Source organism: Sphaerodactylus townsendi, linkage group LG16 (genome assembly GCF_021028975.2).
Source record: "Sphaerodactylus townsendi isolate TG3544 linkage group LG16, MPM_Stown_v2.3, whole genome shotgun sequence".
NCBI lineage: Eukaryota > Metazoa > Chordata > Lepidosauria > Squamata > Sphaerodactylidae > Sphaerodactylus > Sphaerodactylus townsendi.
Window position 1 is genome coordinate 18,736,827 of NC_059440.1, and position 21,096 is coordinate 18,757,922.

The 21,096-nt window shown below is 48.1% G+C and overlaps 1 protein-coding gene across 1 annotated transcript in view; it reads left to right on the forward strand.

Annotated features, from left to right (window-relative positions):
- BAZ1B (bromodomain adjacent to zinc finger domain 1B) overlaps positions 1-21,096 on the forward strand; it is a 32,296-nt gene extending 11,200 nt beyond the window's left edge. The window contains exons 7-19 of the mRNA XM_048518784.1: positions 275-1,937; positions 2,947-3,085; positions 3,400-3,548; positions 4,513-4,624; positions 5,898-5,996; positions 7,240-7,414; positions 8,726-8,911; positions 10,751-10,898; positions 12,203-12,350; positions 13,210-13,331; positions 16,495-16,649; positions 18,430-18,533; positions 19,217-21,096. Of these exons, the coding sequence (XP_048374741.1) occupies positions 275-1,937; positions 2,947-3,085; positions 3,400-3,548; positions 4,513-4,624; positions 5,898-5,996; positions 7,240-7,414; positions 8,726-8,911; positions 10,751-10,898; positions 12,203-12,350; positions 13,210-13,331; positions 16,495-16,649; positions 18,430-18,533; positions 19,217-19,586 (3,570 nt within the window). The 3' untranslated portion in view covers positions 19,587-21,096. The remainder of the gene's footprint in view (positions 1-274; positions 1,938-2,946; positions 3,086-3,399; positions 3,549-4,512; positions 4,625-5,897; positions 5,997-7,239; positions 7,415-8,725; positions 8,912-10,750; positions 10,899-12,202; positions 12,351-13,209; positions 13,332-16,494; positions 16,650-18,429; positions 18,534-19,216) is intronic.

Consider the following 21,096-nt stretch of genomic DNA (forward strand, 5'->3'; position numbering starts at 1 on the left):
TTGTTATGTATCTGCTAATTGTTATTATGATTATTTATACCCCACCTTTCCCAGCCAAAGCTGGGCAGGCAGTATCCTGAATTGGTGTGATTTTTTATACTGTGTCTTGTCTGTTGATTCGAAGCTGACATCTGGAAGCACTTCAGCAACTCTGAAAAGTATCTGTTTTGCTAATTATCCCAAGATCAATGCCGGTTTTGAAAAAAGAGTTCTCCTGATCTCTTATTTTTTCTGCAAAATGCAAGTACTTACCTCTTTCCTCTTTTAATTCCAGTACCTAACTCTCAATCCTTCAACCAAGAGGAAGAGTTCTGCATCAGGTGATCAGAAGCCCTCCAAAAAACCCAAATCAGATGGCTCTTCTCCCGGCCAGGGGTTGAACCCGTCGCTGTGGTGCAGCGTGCATTTGAAGAAGGCTCACTTGGGCTCCCCGCTGAAAGTCAAGAACTCCAAACCCCCCAAATCCCCTGCAGAGGAGTTAGAGGAGGTGATGCAAATGATGTCATCTGGCAACTTCAGCAGGAAGCGGCTGGGGAAATCCTTGGACCCGAAGCAGAGAAACAAAAAGCTTTTGAACGGGCAGAAGTCTTCGGGGAAGTCCAGATCACCCAAGAAGGACACCAAGATAAAAATGAAGCAGATGACGTTGCTGGACATGACAAAGGGCACCCCCAAGGTCTCAAGAGCGCCAAGAGGTTCTGGGGGAGCTCCCAGGTCCTCCAATAAACCCCCAAAGCACCTCCCACCCGCAGCACTCCACCTCATTGCCTACTACAAGGAGAACAAAGACCGCGAGGACAAGAAGAGTGCCCTTTCCTGCATCATTTCCAAGACTGCCCGCCTGCTGTCCAGCGAGGATCGTGCCCGACTTCCCGAGGAGCTGCGGGGTATCGTGCAAAAGCGCTACGAACTACTGGAGCACAGGAAAAAGTGGGCCTCTATGACCGAGGAGCAGCGGAAGGAGCACATGAAAAAGAAGCGGGAGAAACTGAAGGAGAAGTTGAAGGAGCGAGCCAAAGAGCGGCGGGAGAAGGAGATGATGGAGAAGCTGGAGAAGCAGAAGCGATACGAGGACCAGGACATCAAAGGGAAGAACCTTCCGACTTTCAAGCTGGTGGACACTCCGGAAGGTCTCCCCAATGCCCTCTTTGGGGACGTGGCCATGGTTGTGGAATTCCTCAGCTGCTATTCGGGGCTCCTGCTGCCAGATGCTCAGTACCCCATTACTGCCGTCTCTCTCATGGAAGCTCTTTGTGCAGAGAGGGGTGGGTTTCTGTACTTGAACAGAATCCTGGTCATTCTGTTGCAGACCCTTCTCCAAGATGAGATTGCGGAAGACTATCGTGAGCTGGGGATGAAGCTGTCAGAAATTCCCCTGACTTTACATTCGGTTTCCGAGCTGGTCCGTCTCTGCCTGCGCAGATCGGACGTGCAGGAAGAAAGCGTTGCGTCGGAGCTGGCGGAGGAGAACAAGGACCTAGCAGGCTTTGATGACAACGAAGTGCAAGATGAATTCCTGGAAAAACTGGAGATCTCGGAATTTTTCGACCTGACCTCTGAGGAGAAGCTGCAGATCCTGGCTGCGCTCTGTCACCGGATTCTGATGACCTACTCGGTGCAAGATCACGTGGAATCCAAACAGCAGATGTCGGCCGAGTTGTGGAAAGAACGGCTGGCGATGCTGAAGGAGGAGAACGACAAGAAGAGGGCAGAGAAGCAGAAGCGGAAAGAGATGGTGGCCAAGAGCAAGGAGAATGGCAAGGAGGAGAACTGCCTGGGCAAGGGAGAAAAGAAGAAAGTGGAGGTGGAGAAAGCAGTAAAGGTGGAGCAGCGGGTGGAGATGGAAGCAGAGGACATGATCAGTGCTGTCAAGAGCAGGCGACTGCTGGCCATCCAAGCCAAAAGAGAGAAGGAGCAGCAGGAGATTGAGATGAGAGGTAGTTAAGAGGGGGGGGTGTGGAAGATCCACAGCAGAAAGAAGGTTGCCAACTGGGGCACATTCTCCCTTATTGCCAGGCTTAGATTCCTAAGCTCTGCAGTGCCCTAGTAGAAAGAGGGAGGGGGAATAGAATTGGTCCCAGCGGCAGTTGCTCTGGTGGATACTTTGACATAGGAACAGGCAGCTGCTAGCTGCATAACCAGGGATTCCCTTTAAGTGTATTGACCATACAAGCTCTCCCACCTGGGATCCCTGCATTTTCACAAGCTTGGATATACTTGGTGCTCCTCAGGCTGCTTGTCAGCCCGTATTGACTTTCAGGATGGCCTGACTGCCATTCCCCTCTCTACCCACGGCTAAGCATTGAAAAAGCAAGGTAATATCTGATTTGCATAGGAGTGCAAATGTGCATAAAGGAAATACTAGTCCAGAGTTATATCACACATTGCTTGCTGACCAGCAGGTGAATGTACAAATAGATTCTGTTTAAAATAATTGTTTGAGCAGAACTTGGATTTATTTATTTTTTGTGGTCAGCGATGGCTCATTTTTTACACTCGTGAAACATGCATGTGTGATGGATTGTCGAAGGCTTTCACGGCCGGATTCAACTGATTGTTGTAGGTTTTCTGGGCTGTGTGGCAGTAGTCTGGTCACAACACGGTCACAGAGCCCGGAAAACCCACAACAACCATGCATGTGTGAGTCAGCCCTAACTTTTATGTGGTCAGCATAAGTTAGTGTGGGTGTTGCATTGTTTTTTTTATTTAATTGTGTTTTTATTTTGTAAAGCCGCCTCGAGCAGGCAGCAAATGAACTCTTGAGGGGGGTTGCAAAATAAAAACAATACAATAAAAGTAATAAGGAACTGACCATAAAAACATTAAGCAGCCCAAGGAGAGAGAATCCTGCTGTGAGACAGCCTGTCAGGTAACCATTAAACTACAGGAGTACTTATCTTACCCACAGGAAGGGAGAACTAACAGTTTTTCCCCCCTCTCTGTCAGTAAAACTAGAAAAAGAAGCCGAAGAAGAGAGAATCCGCAAGCATAAAGCCGCAGCTGAGAAGGCTTTTCAGGATGGCATAGCCAAAGCCAAGCTGGTCATGCGCAGGACACCAATAGGCACAGACCGTAACCACAACAGGTATAAAAAAGGGCAGTGGCTGTGAAGGGGGTACCATGCTTTCAAAGACAAGTCTGCCATGGGAACACCTTAACATTGTGGCCAACTGTCTGGCTATACCTGAGGACGTTGTCCTTTATAGGACAGTTTTATCCATTAGCTTTCTCTGTGGTCTCGGGAGGCTTCTCTAGAGTAGCAGCAAGGTGCCTTGACTTTTCTATAGCCCCCTGCATCTTTCCCCAAGGATTATCATCATGGCATCCTGACATTTGTCAGTGGAAGGAGGAGGGGAATTAGTTTTAGCTTCTCTCATCCCTGATGTGTGATCTCTCTAGGTACTGGCTCTTCTCTGATGAGGTTCCTGGTTTATTCATAGAGAAAGGTTGGGTACATGATGGTATAGACTATAGTTTCACACCTCCCACCGCAGAGGAGGAAGAAGAAGAGGGGGACGAAGAGGAGGATGATGACGATTACCCACAAGGTAGGTTTGGACATGTTTCTTGACATTGTGGTTAAGTCGCTGAGTACATCCGTTGATCCACCAGTATTATACAGAAGCATAGTCAGGGTGCCAGCTTGTATAGTCACGTATTAGCTCGATTAGGTTTATGGTTTTAATTATATGTTTTTAAAAGTGTACTTAGATATATTTATGAATTTTACTTTGTAAGCTGCCCTGAGCCAGGTTTGCCAGGGAAGGGTCGGGCATAAATCAGAATGAAGAAATACAAGTGTATAGTGAATGCTAGTTAATAGAATCTCTTATCAACAAAAAAACAAAATAGAACATTAAACTCAAAATAAAGTGCCCAGGGATGTGTTCTGTGGAAGTGTGATAAAGTCAGTGTCCTGTGCAGTGCTGCCTTTGCAAAGTATATAGCATTTGTCCATAAACTGCATGTTATGCTTGGCCTTATCTAAATTAACATTATAGGGCAGTGGTGGCGAACCTTTGGCACTCCAGATGTTATGGACTACTATTCCCATCAGCCCCTGCCAGCATGGCCAATTGGCCATGTTGGCAGGGGCTGATGGGAATTGTAATCCATAACATCTGGAGTGCCAAAGGTTACGCACCTGTTCATTAAGAGATCAGAGAGCTTGCAGCATTTGACAGTTTCCTCTGAATAACCCTTTGCTGATACTGTGACCGCTCCAAAACAGTGACATGTCTGGTACATGTCTGGTTGTGTGAAAAACTCCGTTCAAAATCTGTGGCCTGCCTCTGCCATGAAACGGAGCCTCTGGCTTTTCCCTTTCTTTGGGAGGTGGGATCAAACTATACGGCAGACTATAGACCTGCTAATGACAGACAGCCTTAAATTTTTCAGGGCACTATAGCAAGGTTTGGACTTGACTCTGAAATTGTAATGGGCAATAAATGTAAATGGGGCTGCCTCTGCAAATGGGGCTGCCTCTTAGCTTTTTGAGTTTGGTGTTCACAGATATGCTGGAGTCCCCAATGGAAGGCACTGTGCTGAATGTTCCACAGGTGATCTTGCCTATTCCGGAAGTTCCCATTGAGACCACCATCCCCAAACAAGGACAGAATCTATGGTAAGCTCCTGTGCTTGTTGGTGAGAATGTTTTCCCACAGGAAATAGGTCATTAAATTGGTGGCGGTCATTTTTGAAACATTAACCCTTGATGTGTGAGCATAGTATGAAGAACATAGACGTGGGGAGGTGTTTGGATGAAGAATAGCCCACCTGGGTTTGGGAAATCTTTTGTATGAGTGTATTCTGCTTGTTTTTTGGGGGGGAGGAGTTTCGGGGGAGACAACTTTACTTCTCAAGTCACCTTCCTTATCTTCAGAAACAGTTCTCAGCTGTGGAAACGGCAAATCTTTAAATGCCCCATTCTGCTGGTGTTGGCTGTTGTGAGTTACCCCCGTCATATTCTGCACTCCATACTTCTGGTTCACCAGCACTGCTACAGTGGTGACTTAGAGTGGGGATCACCTTTTCAAAATTCTGTCACCAGTCGGGTCTTAGAAGCTAGTCTGATCCTTCCCTGTACGCACCTTGCATCTCATCCTTCATCTGATAAAACAGACAAACTGGTGTTGTGGGCACTTTTGGCGGAGGAGTTAATTTTGGGGGTCTTTTTGCACATGTGATTGTTAATAGTAAAATTCTGGTTGTTTGATCTGTCTCTTTGTTTTGTTTTGACAATTTGTTTGTTTGTTTTGACAATTCAGTTACTTCTAGGCAATAAACTGTTGGATGCTCCTAGCTACATTTAATCATGTTCTGAGAGAATTGCTTTATCTGACTGAATTCTTGCAGTCTGATTAAATGCCATGTTATAAAAATGCCTAGAGTTCTGTAGAGTGTGCATCCATTCCCCTGAAGGGCGTAAGTCAGTCTCTCTCTCTCTCTTCAGCTGAAGTCTCCCCCCCCCCCTTCCATCTGAGATATTCCACTTATAGGTTGCAGTTCTCGCATACCTCGCCACCAGCAGGGGGCAGGTTACAGCGATACCGAAGTCATGCTCCAGCTGTTGGCTTCAGAACAATGGATTTGAATGCTGACTCCTCCCCCTGCCCAAGACTTTGTTGATTAAAACAATTTGTACCGTTTTTGAGTGTGCCTAAACAAAAGAGCAATACAGAACTCTGCAGATTTGTTGAAGCGCTCGCTGGGAGCGGATCGCTGAGACATAAAGTGGCAGCTCTTGATCTTTTGCTTGCACATGTCCATGATGGGGGCTCTCAGTGGTTAGTGGACTTGTAAGACTTGTCGTGGCTGCTCGTTGCCTGGTTCTAATGCCTGCTTGCTTCTGGGTGGACGTTTGTTATGCCTGACACTGGCATTGATCTCATCCTCAGGTTTCTCTGCGACACCCAGAAAGAACTGGATGAGCTGCTTGAGTGCTTACACCCACAGGGTATCCGAGAGAGCCAGCTGAGAGAACGTCTGCAGAAAAGGTGGGGCTCCTTCCTGCTTTTGTGTAGTCCATTATAGGAGTCACCCACATTGAACTTTCCTTAACATTTGAGGAATGTGGTTTTTAAGGTGACGTACTTGCACGCGCACTTTGCAGAAGTGGGGAGAGCTTTTCTCCTAGGTGGTCAGGCATATTCGTGTGCTTAGCTAGAGAAGCAAAATTTCTGGAAATTTTAAAGCCATGGAAAAATGTTTTTTGAGTTGTGTTCAGGAAAATACACTCATTTGGGGGGAAATTGACATGTATGCAATACTTCCCTGCTAAACTTATTTTACTATTTTAACAACATACTACTTTTACTACTTTAAATTGCATCATTAAAAGCATAAGTGCTGTACATTTTTGCAATGAAAAATGCAAATTTGCAGAGAAGAAGAGCTGGAGATTGCTGGACTTTAAACTACATGTAGTTACATGTATATCAGTCTTTGTCATCTGAGGAGAAGTAGTAAAAAATAAAAGCTGAAATTTGAAGTCAAATTTGATATTATTTGGACAGAAATAATTTCCTATAGTTACATTAGGTAGACTCTACAGTAGGTAGACATCATGGTCAGGTTTAACTTTATAACATTGAAAACGTTGAACTTTCTAATAATTTTTCATACACTGTAACATACTATTGCCAGAATTATTTACACTTAAACAATGTATTCTTGAAAATATTTATGTCTACAGTATACACAGGGATTATCAATTTTGGAAAAATGTCCTTAGCAAAACTAAATGTTGTCACCTTCCGCACACCCACAAATTTCCTGTTATTTCTGGGTCTTTATATTCCTAGTTCTGTCTGTGTGGCTTGGCCAAATACTACTTCAGTATACTATTGGGTTGAGAAAATGATTTATAGATGATCTGATCTTTGAAACCTCAACCAAATCTTTGTGGGTGCAGTAAGACCACATTATTTTTTTTAATGAACATGTAAAATTGCACTTTTTAAAAAGACCCTGAATACTTCTGGATATTCCCATTGAAAAAACTTCTGGAATTTCTGAGCGCTGCTGTGAAATTTTAGCCCTGACGTCCAGTACTGAACTTGCTCAGTTCATGTGGAACGACCCTTTGACTCGCTTATTGCCAGCTATGCAAATGCGTTCAGTTCAAAACATTCCATATTCCGAAAGGTTGCCTAGCGAATGGCAGCTCTTGTTTTCCTAATTAAGCTCTTGGTTCAAGAGACCTGATCGAGATCTTTGGTCCGTCTCATCCTCTCTTAGGTATCAAGACATCACGCATTCCATGCACTTGGCTCGGAAGCAGAACCTTGGCTTGAAGTCCTGTGACGGCAGCCAGGAATTGCTGAATTTCCTGCGCAGTGACCTCATCGAGGTTGCTACCCGGCTGCAGAAAGGCGGCCTGGGATACGTCAGTGAGACAGAGTTTGAAGCCAGGGTAAAAACACACTGGGGAAATTGTGCAAACATTCTCCCGCTAACATAAGTCTCCTTGATCACCCATTGCCTTTTGGGGGTGGGGGCCATAGTGTGGCATTGGAGAAATAACTTTCCCTGGCAGAGCCAGCGTGGTGTTTCAGTGAGCGTGTGGAACTAGGATCTGGGAGACCCCAGGTTCAAATCCCCTTGCTGAGTATCGCACACTCTCAGCATAACCTAGAAGGAAAGTTGATTTTCAGACCCTGCTTCTTTACTGTAAGGAGTCTTAAAGCATCTCACAATCACCTTTCCCCCTCCCCAGTATCAGACAGCTTGGGAGGTATGTGGGATTGAGAGAATTCTGAGGGAACTGTGACTTGCCTAAGGTCACCCAGCAGGCTTCATGTGGATGAGGAAGGAATTGATTAGAGGAAGGAATTGATTCTTAACCACTATACCAGATTGGCGTGAGGATAAAATAATGGAGGAAGTGAATGGTGTAAGCTGTTTTATGTCCCCCTTGGGGAGAAAAGGTAGGGTAATAAATGCAGGGTAATAAATGCTGTAAATAAATAAAACCATTGCCGGTCAGACGGTGCTGGACCGGCGGCCTAATTCTGTCTGAGGCAGCTTCATGTGTTCTCTTGCCCTTTTAAGCTTTGAACTGAAAGCAGCTGCATTAGTTATTGCCCTGGGAGGTTGGGGCAGGGGAAATGTTGCTTGGACTGTGCCTCGGGTCCTGTGTGCCCTTGGCCACTGACATCTTGATGTGTGCTGCTTCCCTGCTGGTTCCAAGCCATTCCTTACACTCCTACTAGCATTTTTCCTAATGCTGAAAAATAGGGGGCTCCTAACATCTATTTGATCAAGTTTTTGAGGTCTGAGGCTTCTTGCTGCGTTGTCTTGCAGAAGCGAAAGCTCTGGGCCAAGAGCAGTAGGGAAAATACCCCTCAAAAAGGTGCAGAATGCTGCAGAGAGTTCTGGCAGCTGATGCAGATGTGCAGGAACAACTGCTGGCCATGAGATAGAGAGCATTAATAGTAGATTCCTTGCCTGCAACTGAGTTGAATTGAAGCTCCGAAGGGCCTCTGTAGGTGTTTACTGAGCCAGTGGAGGGCTTGGATTTTGATAGCCCTGCTCTTTAATAACACATGGTGTGATGCATGGACTCAAAGCTGGGACACCCTAGCTTTGACCTTCCCCAAGTTGTAGGAAGAGCATGCCTTTCTGCTAAATGCAAAATGAAATGAAGCTGTTTTTGTGGAGCCCTGTTGAGAATTGGTGAGTCTTTCCGCGCAGTAGAAATAACGCGCGTGTGCTTTTTGATCAGGTTTGCTCATTGGACAATCTGAAGGATTTTGGGGAGTGTGTGATCGACCTCCAGGCCAGCGTCATTAAGAAGTTCTTGCAAGGCTTCATGGCACCTAAACAGAAGAGGAGGAAGCATCAAGGAGAAGACTCCGTTTCCAAGGCTGAGGAGATGGATGAGGAGAAGAGAGTGGCTGAAGAAGCCAAGGTCTTGATCAGTAATGATAAGCTGCAACATGGGATTTAGGGTGGGGTGGGGAGGGGAGGGCACACTCAGCTGGTCTGATACTTTCTTTGCATCCTTGGGATGGAGGGAAGGTGGGCAATGGCTTGTACTGCCTGGCTGAGATGGAGAACAGGAAGCACCCCCTCCACTCCTGCAAGGAGCAGCTACCACCACCTAAGCCCTTTGAAAGGATAAAACTGAGCAATCTGAGGTTCCAGTTTAAGGTGAATTTACTTGAAGATGAGAGTAATTTGGAACAAGTTGAGTTTGGGGTAAATGGATAGTAGACCTGCAGATTCCTTATTTCTTGTCTTTTGACGGGGTCATGCTCGCTTCTTTAAAGAACAGTCAAAATCTGGCAGTCGGCTTTTGCTCTCAAAATTGCCTAGGAGTAAAAACACAGGATTGACTCCCTGCTTGAAGTTGCCTGTTACTTCCCTTTTTTCCTGGAAGCTGCTTTGGCTGTTCATGTGCAACTGTTGACCCCTCCTGCTTGTCGTCTTCAAACCAGTAGGGAAGAGGAGGGGCAGAAGGTGATCAAAGATCGGGGGTGGGGGTGGGGGTGGGGGGTGGCAGCATTGCTGCACATGCTAAGCCATTGGAGCTGTCCTGTCAAATGGCTCCATTTTTTAATTCCGTGGCATTCTGAGCAGGCATTTCGCTGGTGTTTAACTGGGTTTTGCTCTTTAGTTTCCATCTTTATAGAGGAAGCTGACGGGAAGCAAATTCTTTCTTTGTAGTGCTTGGGAAGCCGGATGCGCCCCCCCCCCCCCCCCCCCAAAAAAAAATTGTAAGGGAACAGATTCTGCCAACAGCTTCTGCAGGTTTATCTTGGCACAAGTATATTAAGAGCAAAACTCTACCAGCAGCTCCTTGGAAAATTATGTCTGAGGAAACACTCCGGGCATTCAGCAAAAAGCAGAGTGCTTGATGAGCTACCACATTTTTCCACTTTCTTGGCTGCCTTTTGCGTTCAGGTACTGCACCAGTGAACCACCAGGAGGGAACTCTAGACTGGTGTGAAGGCTTGTTTTCCTAGGTGTCCCGTTTACAATGCACTTCTCAGAATCAGTGGGAGGGGAATGTGCAACTCTGCAGAAATTCTGGGTTTAGCTTGGCTCCTGAACTGCTGTTAACAGCAGAGTTCATTTGTTCCCACCAAAGCTTGCCTTTCCATGGGTAGAAGGAGGTGAATTTGACTGAGCACCATTGTTTCCTTGTTGGTACACCAAGAGGTGTTTCTTAAGTGATCCCATGGTGGCTGCAGGCAGGTTTTTCTCTTCTCTCTCCCCTCTCCCAATTTAGATTGTGACTTTTCTGAGCAGAAAGCTGATCCTGTTGTTGGTTTGCCAGAACTACTTGTAGGTCATCCGCACAGCTGGTCAGAGAAGCTGTTGGGTTGAGACCGAGCCCTTTTGCCTTGGGGCTGGCGTCAGCTGATCCCTGCCCAGCTGTGCAATCCAGGCTGGTTCTTCCAAGCTGCCGCTAGAGGGCAGCTTGGGCTGTTCCCGAGTTTTGTGACCTGAACTTTGCCTCCCCAGCTGTCCCTACAATTAACAGAGCTAAAGTTCTGCTGTTTGTTTTCCTTGACGGACAAGCATTTGGTATTTGGTTTGGATTTCAAAGTCAAGAATGTAGCCGTTTCAGGCTTGGCCGTCCAGGGTATGTTGAGTAAGAGCTGTGGGCCTCGGAGGCTGCAGAGAGGGGAAGAAATTTTTGCTGTCGCCTGAGCTACAGCTGTCGAGAGCCCAGGGGGAAGGGGCGCCAAATGCCTCCCAAGTCCTTCAGAGCCTTGCCCTAAGCCGCTTGTTCTGCCCCCAGGTTGCTTCAGCTGTGGAGAAGTGGAAGATTGCAATCCGTGAGGCACAGACCTTCTCGCGGGTGCACGTGTTACTTGGCATGCTGGATGCCTGCATCAAGTGGGACATGTCGGCGGAGAATGCCCGGTGCAAAGTGTGTCGAAAGAAGGGTATGTGTTGTTGGGAGGAGGGTGTGGCCACTGAGGACTAGCCAGGTGGGCTGCCCTCTGCTTTCTGAGGAAACCTTGTCTCCAAATTAGGGGTGGGCAGGTTATCCTGAAAATGCACATCTGGATGTTCAGATGTGGTCACTGAAAATAACGGGTGGGTGGAAGTGTCCTTAAAGACATGAAATGGGAACACTCCTCTTGAGGCCAGGAAGGTCCTTTTTTTTTTTCAATAGGAATTTTGTTGGTATCAAAAGTTATCAAAACTCGAGATTGACTCCAAAACTTCTACTGATTGTAAGCTTATTTGATTTAGTACATCGCTTAACAACACTCTTAAGATGAAAATGCACCTCTTTCGCCTTTGTCCCCCAAAGGCATGGCAATGAAGTACTGCAGTAGAGTTCAAAAGTACTGGCAAACAAGCAGCCGTTCTCCACAGTGAACTTCCAAATGCCCCTGTCTTGGCAGGTGGGCAGTGTCTGACACAAGCAGTTGAAGTTTTTCTCACCTCCAAGTTAGTTTGCACCACCATTCTTGGAGAGGCTGTGGAGACGGCTGCCTTCATTTTTGTAAAATGTACATTTTCATACATTTTTTGGACCTCAGAACAGTTTGCAAATAACCCCAGGAGCATCTGTTTCCTTCCTTTCGCTAGCTTTAGCTTTTTTGTCTGTTTGTTGGTACTCTTTGCCATACAAAGCACACCGTTCTTTGTTGTAAGTAAAAAAAGAATAAAAGCAATTCTGTGTGCCTCCTTTGGATATAACGTCTTTGGATATCATTTGGTACTGGGTGAGTTCAGTGCCTGACGCTGGAAATGTCCAGCTGGCTTATGGGATAAAACAGACAGGAAAAGAACCAAGAAGGCATGGTGGTCCTGTAAAAAAGACGCTGTGAAGAAGGGCAAGGACAGCTAGACCGGCAGAATATAAGGTTAAGAAGCTTGAAAACAGGGAGCAGTCACCAAGTGTTGAAAGTCCTTTGTTCTGCTTGAGGTGGGAACTTGCCCTTTGGTGCCAGCATCCAAATATTTCTTCCTGCGGTCCTTCTCAATTACTTGGGACTCAGCCAGGCTTTGATTTTTGGAGCAGGCACGATGAAGCATTTGCCATGGCAGCTATTTCCTGTTGAAAGCGTGGAGGCTAGAACCCTTCCTGAGTTCTCCCAAAGTGGTCCTTGGCACTGTGGAGAGATTTCTTCTCATATTGTGACACAGGGTGCTGCTGGCGCAGTTTCAGTTACCTGTTTCTCATTATGTTGCCAATGTTCTTTTTTTTCCCCCTTCCCCACTCCTGCTTTTCCAGGTGAGGATGACAAACTCATTTTGTGCGACGAGTGCAACAAAGCCTTCCATCTCTTCTGCCTGAGGCCAGCCCTCTACGAAATCCCGGAGGGCGAGTGGCAGTGCCCTGCTTGCCAGCCTTCTGTCGCTAGGCGGAATTCCCGGGGCAGGTAAGGGGAATGCCCTTTTTTTTTTTGGGTGAGTCGCTTTTGTGCCTGTGGCTTCCATAGCTCTGCCCTGTGCACCAAGCTTGAAAGATATGGGTATGAAGCTGTGCTTTCTGGCCTACCAGTACGAGCTGTCTTGTGGGAAGGGCGCGAGTGAGATCCTCAGAGTGAGAAAACTTTGAAGAGTTGAGAACTTTTGTGTGCATAAAACCCCGGTGGAATGGCATTTCTGCCACCCAGGATTCTTATGTGCCATTCAGACCTTTAGCCATATTGGGTGGGAGTACAGGGGTGAAGGGTCAACTATATTTTTATCCCAATTTTCTTCCAGGGAGCTCAGAGCTTTCAGGGTATACATAGTTCCCTTTCCTTTGTGTGTCTGTAAAATGCTGTCCAGTCACAGCTGACATGGCCCATCCAATAGGATTTTCAAGGCAAAAGACTTAACAGAGGTGGTTTGCAGTCGTTTGCCTCTGGATAGCACACCTGGTCTTCCTTAGAGGTCTCCCATCCGAGTAATAACCAGGGCCAGTCCTGCTTCACTTTTGAGGTTTCCTCTAGTCTCACAACAATCCTTTGAAATAAGTAACAAGAGAGGGACTGGCAAAGGTCACCCAGGCAGCATTCTGTCAGAATGATGATTTGACCCCTGGATCTCCTCAGGGTTCATCTGACACTGTTAAGCCACGCTGGGCTTTTGATTGCGCAGCGAGCATGTGCTTCAGAAGCAACTCCTCATAGCCAGACATATTATCTGGTCTCCCTGCATGCTGATGTCATGAAGAAAGGAGAGGGGAAGCCTGCCTAAGTCTGAAACCCTAAGAGAGAGAGAAAGACTGACTGTTGTTGAATTTCTCTATAGAAACTATGCGGAAGACTCGGTAGAAGAGGAGAGCGAAGCTGAAGAGGAAGAATCTGAGGAAGAGGATGATGACGAAGGGGTGGAGGAAGAAGAGGAAGATTATGAAGTGGCTGGGGTAAAACGTAAGTCGGCCATGATCGTCAGCTACAGTCCCTGCTTAGGAGTTTGAGCGGTGTGCGTTGGCAGCTTTGGATGGAGGAGCTGCTGCTTGGTATCCACAGACCCCTGGTGGATCTTTCCTTAGTTGGTAGCCATGTTTCTCTTTGTGTGGCAAATACTGAACCGAACATTGACCTGCCCTGGAAGAAAGGCGGATGGATCTGCTTGGTGGAACGTGGTCACCTCTGGGATCAGTGTTGTCTTCCGGCCCCTTTCTAGTCTTTCAAGTGTAAAGCCCTGCTTTCTCACATACCTGGATGCTTTATCACATCTGAATCAAGGTCACTTGGCTTTAGCAGCGGGGCTAAGTATGTTGATGCTGCGTGGTTTGTCATGGGGAAAAAAGCTCGAGCTATGGGCACAGTGAATTGTAGTTTTAAAATGTACACTGAGCTTTTCATTTTAATTAGAATGCCCCTGGGAGAGAAAATGCTCGAGACATTGCAGAGAATATGCCTGAAATTGACCTTGGATGGAGGGATTTTTCTGTAAATAAGATGCCTCCTATGCCAGCCGTTCTCACAGACTGGCCTGTCTGCGGCTGGAATAGAAATAACATGACTGGCACCTACAGGCTTCGGAAAGAGCCTCCTAAATCCGCCTGCTGATAAGTTCACGTCTGCCAGATCGCTGTGATGCTGGAAGAGCCCGAGAGGATCAGTGTTGTTTGTCGTTGTCGTCAGTCTGTGAAAACAAGGCGAGGGCCATCTTTCTAACCACCCCAGGCTTGGGTATTAACGCAGCTGACCAAAATCTGTTGGAACAACTGATAAACAACAAAGAGCTGTTGGATGGGGTGGAAACAAAAGTGGCGTACCTGAGTAAATCACTTTTCGGGCGCCTGCATTGCCCTTCAGAGCTACTGCAGTCCTTAAACACCAAAACAAAATCCTCCCTTTTTTTCTTCCTGTGCAACTGAGGTTTCAATTGGTAACTTCTGCAGAATCCAGAGCAACTGGCAACTGTAATTATTGCTGTCACTTTATGATGCCTTTCAGTGCAGTACTTTCCCCTTCCACCCCGCCTCTACTGGGGCCATTCATGTAGTGCTGCTTTGAAAGCCCCTGATCAGTACTGAGCATGCTTTGGTGCTGGGACCAGCACTCAGCAGCAGAGCATATGCTTCAGATGCAGAATCTTTCAGGATTTCAGGTAGTAGATGATGGGAAAGACTCTGTTGACACCTGGGAGAGCCACTGCCAGTTTGGATGGGAAGTACAGAGCTTGATTGGCCAAGGGGCTGGCATGAGGAAGCTTCATATGCACGTCATGTGTGTAGTATAGATGGTGATCATCATGGATTCTCTGCTGTGTCTCCTGCTGGGCATTTGTGATGCTCTTCAGTTGGAGGGTGTGGCTAGTTCATATGCGTTGACTCCATAACTTTTATACACTCCTGTTGAATAGTCCTCTCCTGGAGCAGCAGTGGCATAGTGGTTAAGAGCAGGTGCATTCTAATCTGGAGGAACTGGGTTTGATTCCCCGCTCTGTTGCTTGAGCTGTGGAGGCTTATCTGGGGAATTCAGATTAGCCTGTGCACTCCCACACACGCCAGCTGGGTGACCTTGGGCTAGTCACAGTTCTTCGGAGCTCTCTCAGTCCCACCTACCTCACATGGTGTTTGTTGTGAGGGGAAAAGGGAAAGGAGATTGTAAGCCCCTTTGAGTCTCCTACAGGAGAGAAAGGGGGATATACATTCAAACTCTTCTTTCCTCTAGATGCGTTTTTCTTCTCACTGAAATGCGTCTTTGCAAGGAAAATTGGGGTGTGCTGTTTTGATTGTCAGTGGCTGTGGTTGCCTCAACTCCAAAAACAGTGTTGGAAAAATGGTGGCAATGCTTTATTGGTCTGATTGGGCATCTCCAGATACATCCCAGAATACATCTTTTAACTGCTTTAAAAACTACAGCTTTTGACTGTCTCGTTTAAACCAGTTTATTTGTTGAGTTTTGTTCTGAACTCCAAACTTCCACAGAACATTTGGATGTCCTTTATAATAGCTGTGTGCAGGGTAGCTTAGTTATTGTCCAGTTTAAGAAGACGTTTGTCCAGACACACAGTTAATGTGACAGCAGAATTTGAATCCAGGGCCTCTTCTGTTCAAGGTCAATGCTCTGTCCCACTTAACAGCATGTTGGCTCCAATTCAGAGCCTGTCAGTGTTTGCGATTCTGTTTATATCTGCTCTCCTGACTGATGTGGAGCCCTTTCCAGTCTCAGAAGGGAGCTTGTATTGTAGATATTTCTGTCTGCTTTTGAAGTTTGTTCAGGCTCCTTCCTGCTGGCCTGGCCAGGCCCCAAGGCCAGGAGGGCCCATCACTAAAAATAAGACCTTCACCCAAGTCCCAGCTTTACGAGGCATTTGATCAGGAAAGGTCATTGTGGAAAAATCTTCCATTTTGGCGGAGTCGCATTTAGTCCTTGTGCTCTACTGATCCTGAGGTTTGTTATAAAGAATGCTGGAGTGCCAGAATGTTTGGCACTGGCTGTGGTCTTGGCATGAGGAAGAGCAGTTGTGGGCCAAGGTCCCCTTATGCCACGCAAGAAGTGGAGAAGATGGTGCCTTGCGCACGGCTGTGTTTACCAGGTGCCCATGAAGCGGCAGCCTGCCGTGGTGGCTTTTCTGCCATGCCGTGGAAGAGCCGGCAGGAGTCCTCTGTCTCACTGACCGAGCTGTCCTAGTTGAGTCAGGATGGCAGCGAAGGAAGGACAGTCCTGTAAGACTGGTCTCCAGTGAGGAAAACGTCTTGGCAGTCTTAATTAAAATGAATGTGATACGTTGAGTGATGAAGCCTGGCGCAGTATGAAATTTTTCCACTGGGTGGTCGAAAATTCAGTCTCGCTATCTACGTGTCTCACCTGCGAATGTGTGTAACAAAGGTTGTAGTTCAGTCGCTGACACCTTTAACATGGGACTCCTTATGGGTTGAAAATTGTGTGTTAGCCTGTCTGCCTTCATCCCCGGCACGCTGGGCCTTTTGTAACTCCCGTGCTCAGAAGATTGTGAACAGCTGCACCTTTGGTTAGCGAATGACTCAGAGACCATCTTGAAGCGTGTGGGGCAGTTGCCTTCTCATCCTCTTCCTTCAGTATAAACTCTTACTGAATGCTTTCTTGGCTCTTGCAGTAAGACCCCGGAAAGCAGCCAAGGGGAAGCAGGGTGGCACAGTGGCAGACCCTTTAAGGCGGGGCCGACATCAAAGGAAGAAGCGGGCACTGCATGCCACCCGAGGATCCCGGCAGCGGTCCGCACCTGTTGGCGAAGCAGACATTGACGAGCTGGTAAGAGCTGCGAGACCCCAAGATAGTGTTTTCAGGAGTTCCAAGCAGAACAGGTGCTTCTCTGCTTCCCTCCCACCCCATGCAAAGAAGCTCCCTGTGTATTGTGCGGAGCTGTGTCACAGAACTATGCGAGGCATCCCTCTCTAGCAGAGTTCTGCTCTTCTCTCTCCCCACTTCCCATTAGCAGGCAGCCTGAAACTTGTTAAAAGCTTTTAAATAGCAGCCATATGTCTGTGGCAAGCAGGGGGGGCATAAGGGGTGGGGGGGTTTGACATGCCAGCAATGCAAAGCGCCACAAACCTCCCAAGGTAGCCTTCCCGGACACTTGTTGCCCGTGTGGTTCCTCCCCAGCATCCAGGACATAATTCAACTGGTTTGCATTTCACATGTCATCTTAAAAATAAAGCTTTCGGCTTTCGGTTCAGAAATTGCTCCCCTCCCCCGGCCAGTGTCTTGGAGAGTTGAAAGGAAAAGCAGCCCAAGTCAAGAGATGGCTTCTCCCTGCTAGCTAGGCTGCAGAGCAGGGGAACTCTTCGGGCAGACGTGTCAGCCTGCTGGAAGACTGGGGGCGGGTCGGGTGTATCTCGAGCAGTTCTTCCTGGGCCACATGTCATCCTTGATTCACAGCACTACGCCATGGCTAGCATCGTGTCGTGGTTAAGAGCTGTGGACTCTAGTCTGGGCAACCATGTTTCATTCCCCAGTCCTACACAATGCAGGCTTCTGGGTGACCTTGGGCTAGTCCCAATTCCCTCAGAATTCTAGCTCCACCTACCTCACAAGATGTCTGTTATGGGCAGAGGAAATATAAGCCACTCTGAGACTTCTTAAAGGTAGAGAAGAGCGGGATATAAAAGCTGACTTTTCTTCTTCTGCTTGAGCGTCTGAGGCAAATGGGATCATGTGGTCACTTCTCAAATGGACACTTAAGTAGCCACGGTGTGCTTGGGCATGCCCTGGTCTTGGTGGTGGTAACATAATTATGGGCCTGATTTTGGATAGTCCCTGTTGCTTTTCCTTTCCTGTAGCCTGAAGACTAGAAATGTGACCTTTTTAGCTAAACGGGGGTGTTAGAAAGTCTTTATATTCTTGCATCGGCCTGTTGTTTCCTATCCCCGGCGTAGACCTGAGCTTGCCCAGAGGAAATGCCAGAAGGATCCCGCTCTGTACTGGCCTGTGGTGCAGACAGGGATTGCTGGCCACGGGCCCTGCTCACGCTCCTCCAGCATGACAGCATTAGAAAGGCTGCTGCTGCCCCTGTCCCTTGAACTGAGTGGGCTGCCTCTCCCTCCTGCCACGCGCCGTCTGCCGGTGGGTCGCCCTATCCCGTTGATCCCACGGCCGCTTTTGAAGTTCTTTGAAGAATCCTGCTGTGCCCCGGAGAGGGGCTGGGCTGCCTGCAAAGCTATGCCAGCAGCTCCTGGCCTGAAATCCAAGCTGCCGGGGCGTTCCTTGGCTACCCCATCAAAGCCCCTGCAGCGCTCGTTTTGTTTTACACTGATTGCCGGAGAGAGTGGCGGGCCTTGGAAGTCCTAAGCCCCACTTTGTACAATGGTATCAGGTCTCCCCAGCCCACCTGCTTCTGAGCAGGAGGCTTCTGAAAGCAATTCCTCCTCTCTCTCCCCCTCCCCCCTTCCTGGATACACCTGCTATTCCTCATTCAGAGGTTGCAAGGCGAGTGCCTGGCATGTGCCGGTCCGTGCTCCCCCCCCCTAGATTGCAGAGGTATATTGGGTGTAATCTCTCCCGCACTTTTTCTGACACAAGTTCTCCACTCCAGGTGCTTCAGACTAAAAAGGTGTCACGCCGGCAGACCCTGGAACTACAGAAGTGTGAGGAAATCCTCAACAAACTTATCAAGTATCGCTTCAGCTGGCCTTTCAGGTGAGGCTTCAAGAGACATGGGCAGCTGCTGAGACTGGCACAGAATGCAAGCCTCCCATCCCTTCCTCACACTGCCACCTGGCTTGAAGGATACAGAAGGGAGTGGTACCCTTTATCTACCCTCTGTCTCCCCCTGTATCCTACCAAGCAGTTGGAGGGGAGGGCCAGCTTCCTTTTAGGAGGGCAAAATCTGTCTTAAGGTGGTATGGCGTTTATTCTGGGTTAGTGATTCACATGGAATGTCCCTGGTCCTTTATTCCCCTTGCCAGTTTAGGGTATTGTTGCCAGGTCTCTGTTAAAAGAAACAACAACCGCAGGTGATCACAAAGTGACCGTCCTATGACTGATACGCTCTGATTCTTTCCATGACGTACTCTCCTCTGGTCACTTCTAGACAGAGGCTGTAAGTGATTAGTACCCACTCAGTAAATGTTCAACTGCAAGCCAACATACGTGGCTGACTTCCCAATTTCTTGGTTTGAAGCCGTCACCAGCGGGTTATTTGCTGGCCTTGCGCTTCTTAGGCCTGTCTGTGGCTCACTGCTGGCTTAATAGCTCTTACCGGTTTGGTGCAGGGTGAGGGAGAGGAGTGCCAGTGTCAAATATGTGGGACAGAAGACTGGCACTTTAGCTGACCTGGGCAATGCCCAGCTGCCTACTAACCAAGTGGCATTGCTTGGCAGGGAACCAGTGACCATCGAAGAAGCCGAAGATTATTTTGATGTGATCAGCAGCCCCATGGACTTCCAGACCATGCAGAGCAAGTGCTTGTGCGGCAGCTACCGGTCTGTACAAGATTTCCTTTCCGACATCAAGCAAGTCTTTGCCAATGCCGAGCAATACAACCAGAACGGCAGCCACATTCTCGCCTGCCTGGAGAAGACGGAACAGTGCTTGACAGACATGTTGCAGAAACATCTGCCTGGCCACATGTACTCTCGCCGAAAACGCAAGCGGCCATTGGCCCAACCCAGTCACGGACTAGAGGAAGCTGAAGGGGACAGTGAGCCAGAGGCAATGGAATACTCCAGGGGTCGAAGGAGGAAGAAATGAAGGGCCAAGTGATGGGACGCAGGTGGAGCAGGCCTACCCAGGTTGCAGCAGGATCCGCTGCCCAGAGGCAGGAGGCAGGTGGGGAGCAGTCCAGCCTCGGCCTGGCCCCTTTTTTTCCTTCCTCTTGGCTCGCTCTAGCTCCTTACCTTTTCCACAACTTCCTGAAGCCCTCGAGATAAAGGGGTGGTTTTGTTCTTCCTCAACCGTGGACTCAGTTGTTAGCAGGGGGCTGTGGGCAGACAGAGCCAGCTCTGGCCTGTGAGGAGATGAGGGCGTCCTTGGCACCAGAGCTGCCTCTGTCCTTCCCCCACCTCTCCTGCTCTTTGTGGCGAGGGGTATGGGCGGGCTGCTCAATGGTCTGACTTGATAGTCCCATCGCCCCCCGCCCCCCCCATGAGAAAACCGCCTCCTTGAACGGGCAAGCACTTACCTGTCTAGGCCAATCACCTTTCACCAGCATCATGTTACAGACCAGCATTTGCAGGTGCTTGACTATCTCTTGGATATGGGGGGGGAGGGGCCTGTTCCTTCTCCCACCCCCTCCTAATGGCCCAGGCACACAGCAAGGAGGGTGGCGCACCCCTCTGTATTCGGGGGAAAGACAGAACTGGTCCTCTGTAACTTTATAACCCCTTTTTGTAGTTAAGGAAAGACTTGTTTCTGGCAGTGACCTTGTACAAATGCCTTGTAAGATAACAATCGTCTTGGCTTTGACATGTACTGTACAGTTTATATGAGGATGTCTGCTTTATATTTGCCCCCTCTCTAAACCACTCTTTTCCCTTAGAGTAGCTGGAGTTGACCCAGGGAAGCCGTCGGCTTTGTACACTTTGTAGACTTGCTCTCTCGTCTCCTTTTCTAGTAATTCTCCTTCTAGCCCGCCTCTTCCCCCCCCCCCCCCCCCCCATCCTGGTCAAGGGAAGGTTTGAAACAGAAAGCACCCAGTTTGAGAAATGATGTTTCTGGAACCTCTTGGAGTGGTCTCCTGGCAGGCTGTGCCTCCTAAATGAGAATTTCTTTTATTTTCCCACCCCCACAGTAACTGAAGTTTTTCTGTCGGGCTTTTTTCATTTCAAGATTTTTTTAAAAAGCAAAACATCCGAGGCTGGGAGTTTGGGAAAGAAGCACACGATGGAGTTTGCTCTCCATATCTAAAGGCCCTCGCCAGATCAGCCGCTCTGGCTGGAGCATGCGCAGCCCCATGGCTGCTGATTGGCCCAGCTTAGCTTTAGGTTCTTTGCTTTGTGTTTCTTTCCTGGCTTGTTCCTGTAGACTGCAGCCAGCTCCCCTTCACACCGCCGGGGGGGTGGGCTAGCACTGACGTTCATAAACAGCAACATGCCTTTCTTTCTGTCCTCCCCCCCTTTTTTTTGTTTTGTCCAACGTTTTATGCGACTCCTTACACAGTGGAACTTTTGGACTACATTTTTTAAAAGGTTGTTGTTCGGTGGGGAGGGGGGGGATTCTGCCAAGGGCTGTACTTGTAATAAATTGGAAGTATAAAAGTGAA